Source organism: Leucoraja erinacea, chromosome 2, assembly GCF_028641065.1.
Source record: "Leucoraja erinacea ecotype New England chromosome 2, Leri_hhj_1, whole genome shotgun sequence".
Classification (NCBI taxonomy): domain Eukaryota; kingdom Metazoa; phylum Chordata; class Chondrichthyes; order Rajiformes; family Rajidae; genus Leucoraja; species Leucoraja erinaceus.
In genome coordinates this window covers 59,958,496-59,974,204 of record NC_073378.1, presented here as the reverse complement: position 1 = coordinate 59,974,204, position 15,709 = coordinate 59,958,496, and the positions used below count along the sequence as shown (strand labels likewise).

At 41.2% G+C, this 15,709-nt stretch overlaps 1 protein-coding gene across 1 annotated transcript in view; it reads left to right on the top strand.

Moving 5' to 3' along the window:
* The window catches only part of LOC129710410 (aromatic-L-amino-acid decarboxylase-like), a 77,513-nt gene extending 62,392 nt beyond the window's left edge, over nt 1-15,121 (top strand). Inside the window, exons 12-14 of the mRNA XM_055657391.1 lie at nt 176-274; nt 1,252-1,353; nt 13,121-15,121. Of these exons, the coding sequence (XP_055513366.1) occupies nt 176-274; nt 1,252-1,353; nt 13,121-13,318 (399 nt within the window). The 3' untranslated portion in view covers nt 13,319-15,121. The remainder of the gene's footprint in view (nt 1-175; nt 275-1,251; nt 1,354-13,120) is intronic.
* The last annotated feature ends 588 nt before the right edge of the window (nt 15,122-15,709 follow it).

Below are 15,709 nucleotides of genomic sequence, written 5' to 3'. Positions count from 1 at the left end.
TTACAGGCAATAAATGCATAAGCTTGAAATGCATCTCCACTTCTAGCATTTGGAGAATTTATGCCAAGTTGATTATTTAAAGCCACATGGAAACCATGAGGAGTTATGAAGCAGATGTAAATCACTATGTTAATCGGTAGAAGATAATGTTTTAAGTGACAATGTTTACATTCAGCACTGGCAGATTCCTCTGGGACGCCGATTCCGCTCTCTGAAAATGTGGTTTGTGTTCAGATTGTACGGAGTAAAAGGACTTCAAGAATATATTCGCAAGGTAAGGGACCAGCATTAACAAGTACTGATTAATATTGAAAACACCTTTAAGGTGCATTGTAAAATCCTTGCAATACAGTGTACTATCTGTTTACCCCATTTTGATAAAGCCACAGGTGGCACATTTATCTCGATCACTGGAGTGGCTGAGTAGAATAAGCATATCTTCACAATTAAATAGTGAGAAAATCACTGCCTGTTCCTTTAAATGCACTCTGTGAACATTTGCACAATGTTTAAGCCTGGAGTAGGTTCTGAAATGCCCAATGTTTGCGAATGTCCCTATAAATAGTAAATGTAAGAAAGTACAATACTATTTAAACACAACTTGTATGTTGAACTCAAACTCAAGTGTAGATCAATAAGGGAAAGTACTTATGGTGTATGACGTGTGATGATGCACACAGAATTTGTTGGGAAACCATCTGATGCACTAAAGTGAATTGTGCTTGAAAATGCCTAGACCAATTCCCCAGCGGGCATGATTTCACATGGAAAAGATCATTTATACAATTCAAGCTTGGTTAAATCATGAGAAATAAATGCACCATGCAACTATTTTCTAATCTTCCAAAAACATTGCTGTATGGGCGGCATGGTGGCGCAGCAGTAGAGTTGCAGCCTTACAGCGCCAGAGACCCGGGTTCGATCCTGACTACTGATACTTGTCTCTACGGACATTGTACGTTCTCCAGTTTCCTCCCACACTCCAAAGACATACAGCTTTGTAGGTTAATTGGCTTGGTATAAATGTAAATTGTCCCCAGGGTGCAGGATAGCATTAGTGTGCAGGGATTCGCTGGTCGGCGTGGACTCTGTAGTCCGAAAGACCTGTTTCCATCTGTAAATGAAACTAAACCTCACATTATGGGCTTTCTTTTACATTATTTTGTTAGAAATCTTTTATTTTTGGTTAAACGTATAATGATGAAATGCTAATATTTCAATGTCTACCCATGTTGTGTTTACGTGTTGCAGCACGTGGCTCTATCACATGAGTTTGAGAGCTTGGTACGTCACGATGAACGTTTTGAAATTGTTGGTGATGTGATATTGGGACTGGTGTGTTTTAGAATAAAGGTATGTAGAAAAAATATTGTTCATATTTTAAGAGCTCCCGATAGTTCCTCTACTAACCTTTCCATATTAGCGTGGAATTCTGCATTTGTAGTTGATATCCACAGCCACTGGGGACGTTCCTGGTTTGCCACTGGGGACGTTCCTGGTTTGCACTTCCATGTACATGCAAGCAGGGCTTCTTTAAGGGCCTGTTCCACGGACGCGACTTTTCACTCACCTGAAAAACCCGTGCTAGATCGAAAGTCAGCGATCAAACCGTCGAGTCGGGTCAAAGACGTCTTGCACACACACAGGTACCGCAAAGGTGGGGGGGAGGGAGGGAAGCAGGGGAGTGCTGTCTGAAATTCCACCGGAAGGTAATAAAGAGCGGCTTGCACAGTTCGGTAAGTCCTTTTTTTAGAGGGTGCTTTAGTGGGGGGGGGAGGGGGGCGGACTACGACGGGGGGCATTTTTCAGCATGTGGAAAAACCCGCGAGCGACCTAGCTGAGGCCATCGAGTACGCGGGGACTACTCTCAAGCATAGAAACTGCTAGAGTCAGTTATTAAAGATGGGATAGCAGCAGATTTGGAAAGTGGTGAAATCATTGGACAAAGTCAGCATGGATTTATGAAAGATAAATCATGTCTGACGAATCTTATAGAATTTTAGAGTGGTAGCAGTGTGGAATGAGCTTCCAGTGGAAGTGGTGGAGGCAGGTTCATTGGTATCATTTAAAAATAAATTAGATAGGCATATGGATGAGAAGGGAATGGAGGGTTATGGTATGAGTGCAGGCAGGTGGGACTAAGGGGAAAAAAAAGTTGTTCGGCACGGACCTGTAGGGCCGAGATGGCCTGTTTCCGTGCTGTAATTGTTATATGGTTATATGGTTAAAACAAATGTAGATCCCTTGCAGTCAGAAACAGGTGAATTGATCATTCACTAAGGAAGACTTAATTAATCTTCTGGAAATAGCAGGGGACTGGGGGGTAAAATGAGATGGAGGAACAGAGTGAAATCCAGGTTAGCCGGGAATGGTGTTAGGTAAATTGAATGGATTAAAGGCTGATAAATCCCCAGGGCCAGATAGGCTGCATCCCAGAGTACTTAAGGAAGTAGCCCCAGAAATAGTGGATGCATTAGTGATGATTTTTCAAAACTCTTTAGATTCTGGAGTAGTTCCTGAGGATTGGAGGGTAGCTAATGTAACCCCACTTTTTAAAAAGGGAGGGAGAGAGAAAATGGGGAATTACAGACCTGTTAGTCTAACATCGGTAGTGAGGAAACTGCTAGAGTCCGTTATTAAAGATGGGATAGCAGCACATTTGGAAAGTGGTGAAATCATTGGACAAAGTCAGCATGGATTTATGAAAGGTAAATCATGTCTGACGAATCTTATAGAATTTATCGAGGATGTAACTAGTAGTGGATAAGGGAGAACCAGTGGATGTGTTATATCTGGACTTTCAGAAGGCTTTCGACAAGGTCCCACATGAGAGATTAGTATACAAACTTAAAGTACACGGTATTGGGGGTTCAGTATTGATGTGGATAGAGAACTGGCTGGCAAACAGGAAGCAGGAGTAAATGGGTCCTTTTCACAATGGCAGGCAGTGACTAGTGGGGTACCGCAAGGCTCAGTGCTGGGACCCCAGCTACTTACAATATATATTAATGATTTGGACGAGGGAATTGAATGCAACATCTCCAAGTTTGCGGATGACACGAAGCTAGGGGGGCAGTGTTAGCTGTGAGGAAGATGCTAGGAGACTGCAAGGTGACTTGGATAGGCTGGGTGAGTGGGCAAATGCATGGCAGATGCAGTATAATGTGGATAAATGTGAGGTTATCCACTTTGGTGGCAAAAACAGGAAAGTAGACTATTACCTAAATGGTGGCCGATTAGGAAAAGGGGATATGCAACGAGACCTGGGTGTCATGGTACACCAGTCATTGAAAGTAGGCATGCAGGTGCAGCAGGCAGTGAAGAAAGCGAATGGTATGTTAGCATTCATAGCAAAAGGATTTGAGTATAGGAGCAGGGAGATTCTACTGCAGTTGTACAGGGTCTTGTACTTGTACAGAGACCACACCTGGAGTATTGCGTACAGTTTTGGTCTCCAAATCTGAGGAAAGACATTCTTGCCATAGAAGGAGTACAGAGAAGGTTCACCAGACTGATTCCTGGGATGTCAGGACTTTCATATGAAGAAAGACTGGATAGACTCGGCTTGTACTCGCTAGAATTTAGAAGATTGAGGGGGGATCTTATAGAAACTTACAAAATTCTTAAGGGGTTGGACAGGCTAGATGCAGGAAGATTGTTCCCGATGTTGGGGAAGTCCAAGACAAGGGGTCACAGTTTAAGGATAAAGGGGAAATCCTTTAGGACCGAGATGAGAAAAACATTTTTCACACAGAGTGGTGAATCTCTGGAACTCCCTGCTATAGAAGGTAGTTGAGGCCAGTTCATTGGCTATATTTAAGAGGGAGTTAGATGTGGCCCTTGTGGCTAAAGGGATCAGGGGGAGGGTAGGTACAGGATACTGAGTTGGATGATCAGCCATGATCATATTGATCTACTGACCAAATGGCCTACTGACCAAATGGCCTACTCCTGCACCTATTTTCTAAGTTTCCATTTAAGCATGAAGGAGAGTTACAAAAACCTCCTAGGACCTCGTGTCAACCATGCTGCGAGTATGACTCGAGGGCAAACTCGTCTGAACTCGCGAATTAGGTAGCCACAGTGGGACAGCCCCTTTAATATGGTCCACAACAAACCTCCTCTAAATATTGGACACAAGAACACAAAACAGAGGCTATTCATCTCTTCTGCCACTTTCTTTCAAACGATTGAAAAATCCCCTACATCTCTGTTCCTTTTCCAAATGCAATCACACTGATTGATTTCGGGCCACCTCACGGTGAACAGGAGTTAAAAGAATGGACGTGAAGACAAATATTTGGGATGTAATTAAAAATAGGGCTATAATACCTACTAAAAATGGGCTGAAAGATGGCAGATGGAGTTTAATGCTGATAAATGTGAGGTGCTACACCTTGGCAGGACAAATCAAAATAGGACGTAAATGGTAGGGAATTGAAGAATACAGTTGAACAGAGGGATCTGGGTATAACCGTGCATAGTTCCTTGAAGGTCTTGCTCTATAGGGATAGGGTGGTAACCAAAGCTTTTGGATGCGAGCCTTTATAAATCAGGAGCATTTTGGATAGAACTGGGATAACTGTATGTTTCAAATTGTACAAGGCAAAGATGGGACCAAATCAAGGAGTAAAGGTATACAACTTTGGGGAAGCCCCAATTATTGAAGGATGTCAGGACCTTAGCTGAGTACAGAGGAGATTTACTAGAATGTTGTCGGGTTTCAACATAAGTTACAGAGATAGGTTCAATAAGTTAGGTCTTTATTCTCTGGAGCGCAGAAGGTTAAGGGGGGACCTGATAGAGGTCTTTAAAATGATGAGAGGGATAGACAGAGTTGATGTGGACAAGCTTTGCCCTTTGAGAATAGGGAAGATTCAAACAAGAGGACATGACTTCAGAATTAAGGGACAGAAGTTTAGGGGTAATATGAGGGGGAACTTCTTTACGCAGAGAGTGGTGGCGGTGTGGAATGAGCTCCCAGTGGAAGTGGTGGAGGCAGGTGCATTGGTATCATTTAAAAATAAATTGGATAGGCATATGGATGAGAAGGGAATGGAGGGTGATGGTACAAGTGCAGGCAGGTGGGACTAAGGGGAACAAAATTTGTTCGGCATGGACTTGTAGGGCCGAGATGGCCTGTTTCCGTGCTGTAATTGTTATATGGTTATATGGTTATACCAGGAAATTTCAATTTCCCAAAATATTAACTGGGATTGCCTAGGCATTAAAGGCTCAGAGGGGGCAGAATTTTTGAAATGTTTTCAGGAGTTTTTTAAAACAGTTTAAAGATAGGCCAACATGGTAAAGAACATTACTGGATCTTGCCTTGGGGAATGTAACCAGCCAAGTGGAGCGAATATAAGTGAGGAGCATTTTGGAGATACTAACCATAACTGTATATTTCAATGTTGTTGTGTAAAAAGATGGGGATAGACAAGGATTAAAGGTATTAACTTTGGGGAAGGCCCATTTCATTGAAATAAGACAGGACCTTGCTGATTGATTAGGAGCATTTACTTGCAAGTAAGTCGACATCTGCATAGTTGGAAGCCTTCAAAGGAGAAATAACAAGAGTTCAAGGCCATCGTGCTTCTGCAAGGAATAAAGCTGGAGTTAACATATATAGACAACTGTGGATGTTGAGGAATATCAAGGATTGGATAAAGAGATATAAATAAGCATATGACAGGTATAGAGAATAGCAGCTGGGTATTAAAGTGCAAGTTCGAAGTTGTCTTAAGTCTGAGGTTGTTTTATAAATGTATTAATAACCAGGGAACCAGTGGGGCCCATTAGGGACAAGAAGGCAATCTGAATGTGGAACCATAAAATAATGGTGAGGTCTAAATGAATCCTTTTCATCATTCCAACTACTTCAACGTTGGAAAATTCAGCAAGTGAAATTCAAGTGCAAATCTCCATAAATAAAGATGAGGTGCACAATGGCTTGAAGCTTGAAGGTGGATATATATCCAGAATCAGATGAGATTTATTCCAGGCTGCTGCAGAAGGCATAGGAAGAGATTGCTGAAGCTTGTGCTGAGATTGTTATATCTTCACTAAGATGCAAGTGTGGAACCAGATAATCAGGAAGGATGTTAACCGTCTCTCTTTACAAAATATGTCAGCAGGGTTCCTCAGATTTCATGCCCAAAACTACCTGGTAATTACTCCAGGTGTGGATTTTGCCATAACCCTGCAACTTTTTTAGAAGATCCCTGCACCAATACTAATGCCTTTTTCACAATTGAAAGCCTAACATGACCATTTTTTTCCGTTTTGCTGAAAGGTCGTGCTATTTTCTCTAGTTGTACCATGATTACAATTTTGTTAACACGTTAATATTAATGTTATTATTAACTGGTTAACATAGTATAACATAAGAAAATTTCCACCACCGGGGCAAAACCGGGGGCGCCACCGTCGGTCATTCATTCATTCAACCCTCTTCAACCCTCACCCTGAACACCGGCGTTCCACAGGGCTGTGTGCTGAGCCCCCTCCTCTACTCCCTCTTCACCTATGACTGCACACCTGTACATGGTACTAACACCGTCATCAAGTATGCAGATGATACGACGGTGATTGGCCTCATCAGCAACAACGATGAGCTGGCCTACAGGGAGGAGGTCCAGCACTTAGCAGCATGGTGCGCCGACAACAACCTGGCCCTTAACTCCAAGAAGACCAAGGAGCTCATTGTAGACTTCAGGAAGTCCAGAGGCGGCACGCACACCCCCATCCACATTAACGGGACGGAGGTGGAACGTGTTTCTAGCTTCAGGTTCCTGGGAGTCAACATCTCCGATGACCTCTCTTGGACCCACAATACCTCTACTCTGATCAAGAAGGCTCATCAGCGTCTCTTCTTCCTGAGGAGACTGAAGAAGGTCAATCTGTCTCCTCAGATCCTGGTGAACTTCTACCGCTGCACCATCGAGAGCATCCTTACCAACTGCATCACAGTATGGTATGGCAACTGCTCTGTCTCCGACCGGAAGGCATTGCAGAGGGTGGTGAAAATTGCCCAACGCATCACCGGTTCCTCGCTCCCCTCCATTGAGTCTGTCCAAAGCAAGCGCTGTCTGCGGAGGGCGCTCAGCATCGCCAAGGACTGCTCTCACCCCCCCCATGGACTGTTTACCCTCCTAACATCCGTGAGGCGCTACAGGTTTATCCGTTGCCGAAACAGCAGGTCGAGGAACAGCATCTTCCCGGCGGCTGTCACTCTACTCAACAACAGACTGCCAATCACCACCACCCCCCCCGGACACTTATTATTATTTATTCCAATCATTTGCTATGTCGCTCTTCCAGGGAGATGCTAAATGCATTTTATTGTCTCTGTACTGTACACTGACAATGACAATTAAAATTGAATCTGAATCTGAATCTGAATCATTCGTGCCACTGCCCGCTGGTTCAGCCTTCTCCAAGAACTATTTAAGAAAGAACTGCAGATGCTGGAAAAATCAAAGGTAGACAAAAAATGCTGGATAAACTCAGTGGGTGAGGCAGCATCTATGGAGAGAAGGAATGGGTGACGTTTCGGGTAGAGACCCTTCTTCAGATTGATGGGGGGTGCGGGGAAAAGAAAGGAAGAGGCGGAGACAGTAGGACTAGAAGGGGAGCAGGAAGGGTGAGGGTGAGGAGGGAGAAGACTAGTGCTATCTAAAATTAGAGAAGTCAATGTTGATACCGCTGGGGTGTAGACTACCCAAGTGAAATACCCAAGCTTGTTTCCTCACTACATTTACTGCTGGCTCCAGTCGCAAATCTGTGTTTTCGAGTGATCTGTGCAAGGCATTCATTGATGCTGGAATTCCACTGTGGAAATTGGAAAACAAATCTCTCAGGTTTTTTTTAGCGAAATACACAGAGGAACATATACCAAGCGAGTCATCATTACAGAAAAATTATGTTGACAGCAACTTCAACATTGTAGTGCAGAAAATTAGAGATGAGGTTGCATGCAACACAATATGGATCTCAATAGATGAGACAACCGATGCTGTGGGGAGATATGTTGCCAATGTGGTCATCGATACACTGGAGGCAGGTCAAAGGAGTATTTGTTGACATCGCAAATAAAGGAGAAGTCAAACAGCTCAACTATTGCTCAGTTGTTTACAACTTCACTTGCTGTACTTTGGCCAGAAGGCATAAAACACAAGAATGTTCTTCTGTTTGTGACTTAAGTTTTATTCCCCAAAATGTTGCATTTGACATGCTTAGCTCAAGGACTTCATAGAATTGCCAAGCACATACGTAGCTTGTTTCCAAATGTCGATCGCCTTGTTTCCAATGTCAAGAAAATCTTCCTCAAAGCACCGTCACATGTGCAGTTGTTCAAGAAAATGACACCCGAGATTCCGCTACCTCCTCGACCCATTTTTACTAGTTGGGGTACATGGCTCTCTGTTGTACTCTACTATGCTGCAAAATTTGAAAAGATAAAATAAATCATCAACTGTTTTGAAGAAGAAGAATCTGCTGCAGTCAGGATCGTCCATGAAATCATGCAGAATAAGTCCCTCCACTGCGATCTTGTGTTTATTGCTTCGAATTTTGCAAACTTCCCACAAGCTTTCACTTCCCTTGAGAAACATGGCGAAACATTAGTGAATAACTTGCAGGTTTTCAACAAAGTAACTGACAATATCCGTAAAATTCCTGGCGATGTAGGTAAAGATATACAAGGAAAATGTGAGAGAGTGATTTTAGCTAACAAAGATCTTGAAGAAATACACAATTCTCAGGTGTAATGCACAAGAAATTTACATGAATATAGAGTTGGTAGCTTGTTTCGGGTATGCATCAGTGACCTCAGCTGAGGGTACAAAGAAGTTTTTCACAACTGAAGCATATTCTGTCTGACAGACGGCATCGTTTAACACCAGATAATTTGAAAAAAAATGCTAGTAATTATGTGCAACCAGGCAACTGATCATTTAATGTAGTGCACCTTTATATTATCAATTTTAACCATAGTTTAGTGGTGGAAATACATGCCTTTTTTGTCAATAAATGCCTTTTTCATGCCTTTTTGCCTGCCTATTTCAGAGTTTTTTAGTGCCTAAACATCCTGGCTCTAGTAACTACAGACCTGTGAGTCCAACATCAACAGTAGGGCAGTTACTGGAAAAAAAATCTGAGGGCAGGTCTAGTAACCACTTGGAAACGCTGTGGTTGATCAGAGATAACCATAATTTTCCATGGCAGATCTAGGTCCAACCAATTTGATTTTAATCTTTTTGAGGAGATGCCAAAGTGCGTTGATGAGGACAGCACAGTAGATATGATTACAATACATTTTAGTTACACCTTCAAACAAGGTCCCATGTGGAGACTAGGTAGTTTAAAAAATAAGGGCCAATGTGATAGAGGGCAAGTTGGAAAATTGGAGCAACTAATGATCTGGAAGAGCTGAGCAGGTCATGCAGCATCTATGATGGCGAAAAGGATGTGTCAATATTTAGGATCGAGACGCTGCATCTGGGTGGAAGAGGAAATATGACCAGTATGCAGAAATGAGCAGGAGGGGTGGGACAGGAGCCAGTAGGTGAGAGGTGGAATCAGATGAAGAAGGGAATGATGGGCAGATGAAGCCAACCCAGGGAATATGGAAGGGATGGGCAAAGTGAACAAAGGGAGGGAGAACCAAGTGAACTGATGGACTGGCAAAAGGAACATGGGAGTGTGAAAATGGAAAATTCCATAATAATATATTTTATTGTCATTGCACGTCAGTGCAACAAGATTTAGTATGCAGCTTCCACCCGATGTAAAAGAAAAGTAAAATAAATAAATAAGCTGTGCGACGTGACCATCCGAGGGAGACAGTCCAGGGGGGGCTGGGGGGGGCACTCAGCAGAGCCAGTTCAGAGCCGCTATAGCTCTGGGAATAAAGCTGTTTCTGAGTCTGGAGGTTCGGGCGTAGAAGGCCTTGTAACGTCTGCTGGAGGGAAGTAGTACAAACAGTCCATTACAAGGGTGTGAGGAGTCTTTATGGATTCATACCATCCAATATTCATACCATTGCATTGTAAGCCACCAAGCAGATCTGTGGTGGTAATCTCTACTTCTCCCCTGCACTTCTACATACTGGTTATCTTTCCTCTTTCTAAACATCCCAGTCATGATGTAGCATCTCAAATCAAAACGCGACACTTCCCTTTTGCTTCCACAGATGCTGCTTTGTGGCAGCATCTGTGGAACCTGCTGAGTTTGTCAAACAATTTATTTATTCAACTCTAGTTTCCAACATCAGCAGTCACTTGTTTCTCCTCCCTCTGGATCCAAAATTGCCTTGGCAATAGATGAGGGTGAAGGTAGAGGATTGCCTTTTTAGTTGGACGTTAGTGACACAGGATTTGTTCTGCGACTTGCAGTTTGTACTATACGTAAATGATTGCTTGTGGATGTGTGGCATGGTCAAAAAGTTTGCAAGTGACACTAAGATTGATGTAACTGTCGACGGTGTGGATCTGAACTGCAGGGTGGTATCTTTATATGATGATGAACAGGGGTGAGAAATGACAGATGTAGTTTATTCCTGAGAAATGTGAGTTGGTGTATTTTAGGAGTACTAACAAGGCTAGCACATACGCCATGAATGATGGCGCCCCTGGGCGTATTGAGAGAACATGGTCTGTGGATCCAAAGATCCTTGAAAGTGGCAGCACAGGTAGATAACATGGTTAAGAAGGCATAAGGATGCTGACCGTCATTAGTCAAGGCACTGTCAGGATGATAATGTTCAAACTTAAAATAAAATTATTGGTCAGGGAGCTGACACATACTACCTGAAATGTTTTCATTGACATTTTTCACTTCACTGCAAAGAATTAAAGACATTTCACAAACCCAGGGCACTGTTCTAGTTGGCTACTTCCAGACAAAGGTTGCTCCTTATAAACATGGTACTGCAGTTCGTCAAAGCAACTGAAGTACAATAAGGTGCATTGTATCACAATGACAGTAGCCAAGCAGATGATTAACATTCAGGACGAAGGAACTTGGTTTCGGATGTTGAGGATCTGTAGACAAAAGTTGCTGCCAGCACTGTAGTCACAGTACTGCTTTGTGACATCAGGCACCTGACATAATATTGTATTTACAAATGATTGGCTTTGGAACGTGGGCAAATCTTGCATATACGTAAAGCGTAAAGGCTCGATTCTAGTACTGATGTAGGGCAAGTCCAGGACAGTTCTGTGGTGGTTTGTAGAATCATTCAGAACTGCACAGAAACAAGCTCTTTGGTCCACCTTATCCATGCTAATAATTCTACTATTACCAGCCTCACTTCGCTGCAAGTGCTCCATAGCCATTTTTGCTTTGGTGGTTCAAGCACTTGTTGAGATGCATCTTAAATATCGAGAAAGTATCACCACTACCAGATTCAGATCTACCAATTGTCATTGTCAGTGTACCACGAAATGCATTTAGCATCTCCCTGAAGAGCGACCAACCAATAATAATAATAAGTGCCTGTCATGAAAACGTTGTTTACCTCCTCCTATGGATTCCACAACACTGCAGATTCCCCCATCAGATTCCCTCTTTGTTTTCAAAAATCACATTAAGTGAAAAAGATTCTTACCTACCTATCTTATCCATTCCGTCCATAATTTGATATTATGGACTCGATCAGCCCTCAAACTCCTTTGCTCCAGGGAAAACAAATTGGATTCGATCCTGACTCTGTGAGTGTTGTCTGTATGGAGTATGTACTTCTTCCTGTGACCGCATAGGATTTCTTTGGGTGCTCCAACTTCCCCCCACATTCCAAAGACATGCAGATTTGTAAGTTAATTGGCTTCTGTAAATTGTCCTGTGTGTAGCATAGAACTAGTGTACAAATGATCGTTAGTCTGCATGGACTCAGTGGGCCTGTTTCCATGCTTTATCTCTAAACTAAACCCAGCCTGTCCAATCCCTTAATGTCTGAAATCCAGACAGCATCCTAATGAATTTCCCCTGCACCTGTGCAATCACACCGTTCCTATGGTGTTGCAACCAGAACTATACATAATCTTCCAGGTGTGGCGTAACCAGCATCAGAAGGCTGCGTGTTCGAATCACGTCGGGGTCACCAGTGTAGTGGCCTGGACAAGGTCAGGAAAAGGCCAGACGCCAGGCGGGTTCAAACAGTAGTCTTTTAATCCCAACAGCGAGAGTACACCACACACACACCTCGAGAGCACTAAACCCAGGGTCGTCTGGAAACCCCATAGCAGACCAATGCCCCTGTCCCTCAATCGGCGAGGGGGATGATCCAAGTAGTGGCCTACCCCCCAAGGACCACCACAAGGTTGTAAATTGATGGCCCTGCTCTTATATTCAATGTCATGGCTGATAAAGTTAAGTATCCCATATGCTGTCTTCATATCCCATCTGCTTGCATTGAAATTTTAAGGAAGCTATGGATGTAGATCATAAAAGTGGTGAGACATGTTCACTAGATTGTTAAAGTAACTGACAACTACGTTTGTTTATAAATAGAGGCAACAAATTCACAAGTGAGGAGATTAAACTGACTTCAGTTAGTATTAGTCTGGGTACCACACATCAGGAAATATTCAGAGTACAGATGAGTTCTCAGGAAATTCAGTTGTGACGAGAGGTTGGAAATTTTAGACTATTCTCTGTTGGATTGGAGACGTTGTGCGATGAGTTATTAAAAGTTTTAAATATGAGGGGATTTTGGAATGGATAATCAATGTTTTATCTGCTGTGGAAGAATAGCTGGAAATTATAGAGTAAAGCATTTATTGACAATGTTCTGGAAGAGAGAAGGACCATTTTCACCCTTGGAGATTGGGAGAACTGGAAACTAGAAAGATATTTGAAGTTGATCCCATAAATAAGTTACAAAGAGAGTTGAACATGTACTTGAAGTTGAGGGACTGTTGGGATTATGGACCAAAGCAGGAAAGGAGGAAGACAAAGTATAACTGCTCCTTCAAAGAGCCAGCATAGGCATGACATGCCAAATACCCTCCTCCTATGCCATAAGTTTCTAAACCTCTACAGCAGAATGTTTGTATTTAATTAAAATATGTTGCAATGTATTTATTCAAGACCTATTTGGTGTATTTCTGTTATATTTAAGGGCACAAATGATTTAAATGAAAAACTTCTGAAAAAGATAAATGATGCAAGGAAGATTCATATTGTGCCATGTCAACTTCGAGACAAGTTTGTCCTCCGTTTTGCCATATGTGGACGCACAGTTGAAAGTAAACATATCCAATATGCATGGCAAATCATACAAGAGTCTGCCACAAATCTTCAAAATGGCCCTCAATAATACACAGCATCTCCAAAGCAGCACATCTTACCTTGTAAAGCACATTTGTACTAAATGAAGTCATTTTAATTTTATTTTCAATTATTTGTCAATTTTATTGATCAGAAATTATTGTCTAATATAACTCTAATAATCTTTGACTGTGATTTTATGGTGAATTTTGTTTTGTTATTTAATGGTAAGTTCGTCAAATAATGAATATTTAAAAAAAACAATTAAATTACTGTTCATCATTTGTGTGTCTTACGCTATCATTATGCTTTATGTATGTTTGTATTTATGAGTCTGATTGCTACTATATGTGTGAAAGTGATGCTCATTCCATACTCAACAGTAGTTAATTCTACATCGAGCCTAACTGTTTGATGGTGCAATCAGGAGTACAGAGTTATTGTTGGAATACATTAGGTTTTAAACATTTAAAATATATTTATTCATTGTAATTGAATTGCATTGGAAACCAACCAACCAATTAACGGTATCAAATACACATTGTAAATGTTAGACTATTTACAATTACAAAAATAATAAATGTTCTGCAAACTCTAAACTGTACTTTACGTTATTTTTGTGCATGACTACTAGTTCAATACTATGATTAATCACTGGTGGTGTTATCTTATCCTCAACATATCTACTGTACAGACTCGGGTGTTTTGAAATACAATCCTGATTATTATTAGTCCATCATTGGTAGATTTGATTGTGCTGCTTAGTTTTAATGTTTAACTCTAACATTCTTCCTTTAAATTATTCCTTTGTCTCTTCAATTTTCATATTCTTTAAAACCCACTTCTTTGACCAACCTATTGGTTACATCCAAACTATATGTTGTCCATTAACATTCTTATGAATTATTGCAGGACATTTTATAATGAGTTCTAAACAATTCGTACCATGTATCGACTGCCCAATGGATCACCTACCCCTACACCCTTACCAAACTATTGTAGAATAATAATTACATAAATAAATATGCAATAAGATTGATTTTTTTTTATCAGGTTATATTTACCTAGCATTTTACAATAAATATGGCTTAGAAACAGATCATTTTAGCCCATCCAGTCCACCCTGACAGTTATGCTCAATTTAAATCTTCAGTTGTTCCATTGTGAGTTTACTACTATCCTCCAATTAACTTATTGTCTATTATTGTCTGTTCTCTTTTTCCCTTAATCATCATCTCCAGATTTAAACGTTGTGTTTTATTCTTACGGTTCATTATTATCCATTCTCTTTCTCCCTTAATTATCACCTGCAGAGTTAAACATTGTGTTTTATTCTTTAGCATAGTTATATAAATTACTTTTCTTTAACTCCCAAGCTTACATTATCCTTATAAATAAGCTCTAACATTTTTTGGATTAGAGATGTTAAGCAAACTTGTTTGTAATTGCTGGTGTCCAATCTAATTGGATCTTAATGTAAGGAATTTTGGGAAATTAAAACCAATACATCAGCTATCACGTTGGCAACTTTTGATTTAGAGATAAGTTTGGATTGTCACCTGTGGATTGTCATAGACATCATCTCCTCTTTTACCCTCCACCTCTAATTCTATCAGGAAATGTTTCTGTCAGTAGGTAGGTACTAGAAAAGGGGTAGATTTTGACCTCTTGGGAAGTAAGGAAGGACAGGTGACTGAAGTGTTCCATGGCCATAATTTTGTTAATTTTAAAATAGTTATGGAAAGAAATGTGACTGGTCCACAAGTTAAAGTTTGTGTTTAGTTTGCTGTTTGCCGGTCAGGGGACGACTGAGAAGTGAGAGATTTTTAAACATGTTCTTGTGCCTGTTACAGTGAAGATTGATTCTGGCTGCAATGAGGTACATTGGATAAGGTACTGAGGTCGTGGTCAAGAAAAAGCTGTTTCTGTTTGGTACATTTCCTCACCTTTTTTGCAGCAGTCACTTTGAGTTCTAGAGCTACATATCACTGAAACAGCCCTTTTGGCCCGACTCGTCCATACTGCCCGACTCCATTAGGTGATTTGGACAGTATGGACGAGTCGGGCCAAAAGGGCTGTTTCAGTGATATGTAGCTCTATAACTCAAAGTGACTGCTGCAAAAAAGGTGAGGAAATGTACCAAATAGAAACAACAGATGTTGAAAATTGCTGGAAAGAGCTGTGATTTGGTGTAGAGGATGCATCTCATGTTAAGGGAAACGGGTGATATTGGAAAAGGACTGGCTATAACCTTTCAATTCTATCCGCATATCAAAAGGCTGAAAAATAATAAATACGAGATCTTTGTTTGAACCAGGCATGTGGTCATTTCCAAGAACTACCACCCAGCACTTTAACTTACTTCATAAGAAAGCTATTTATTTTCACACATTTAAAATAAAAACTTTTTCTGCATTTTAATTTAATTAAAATTATGAAT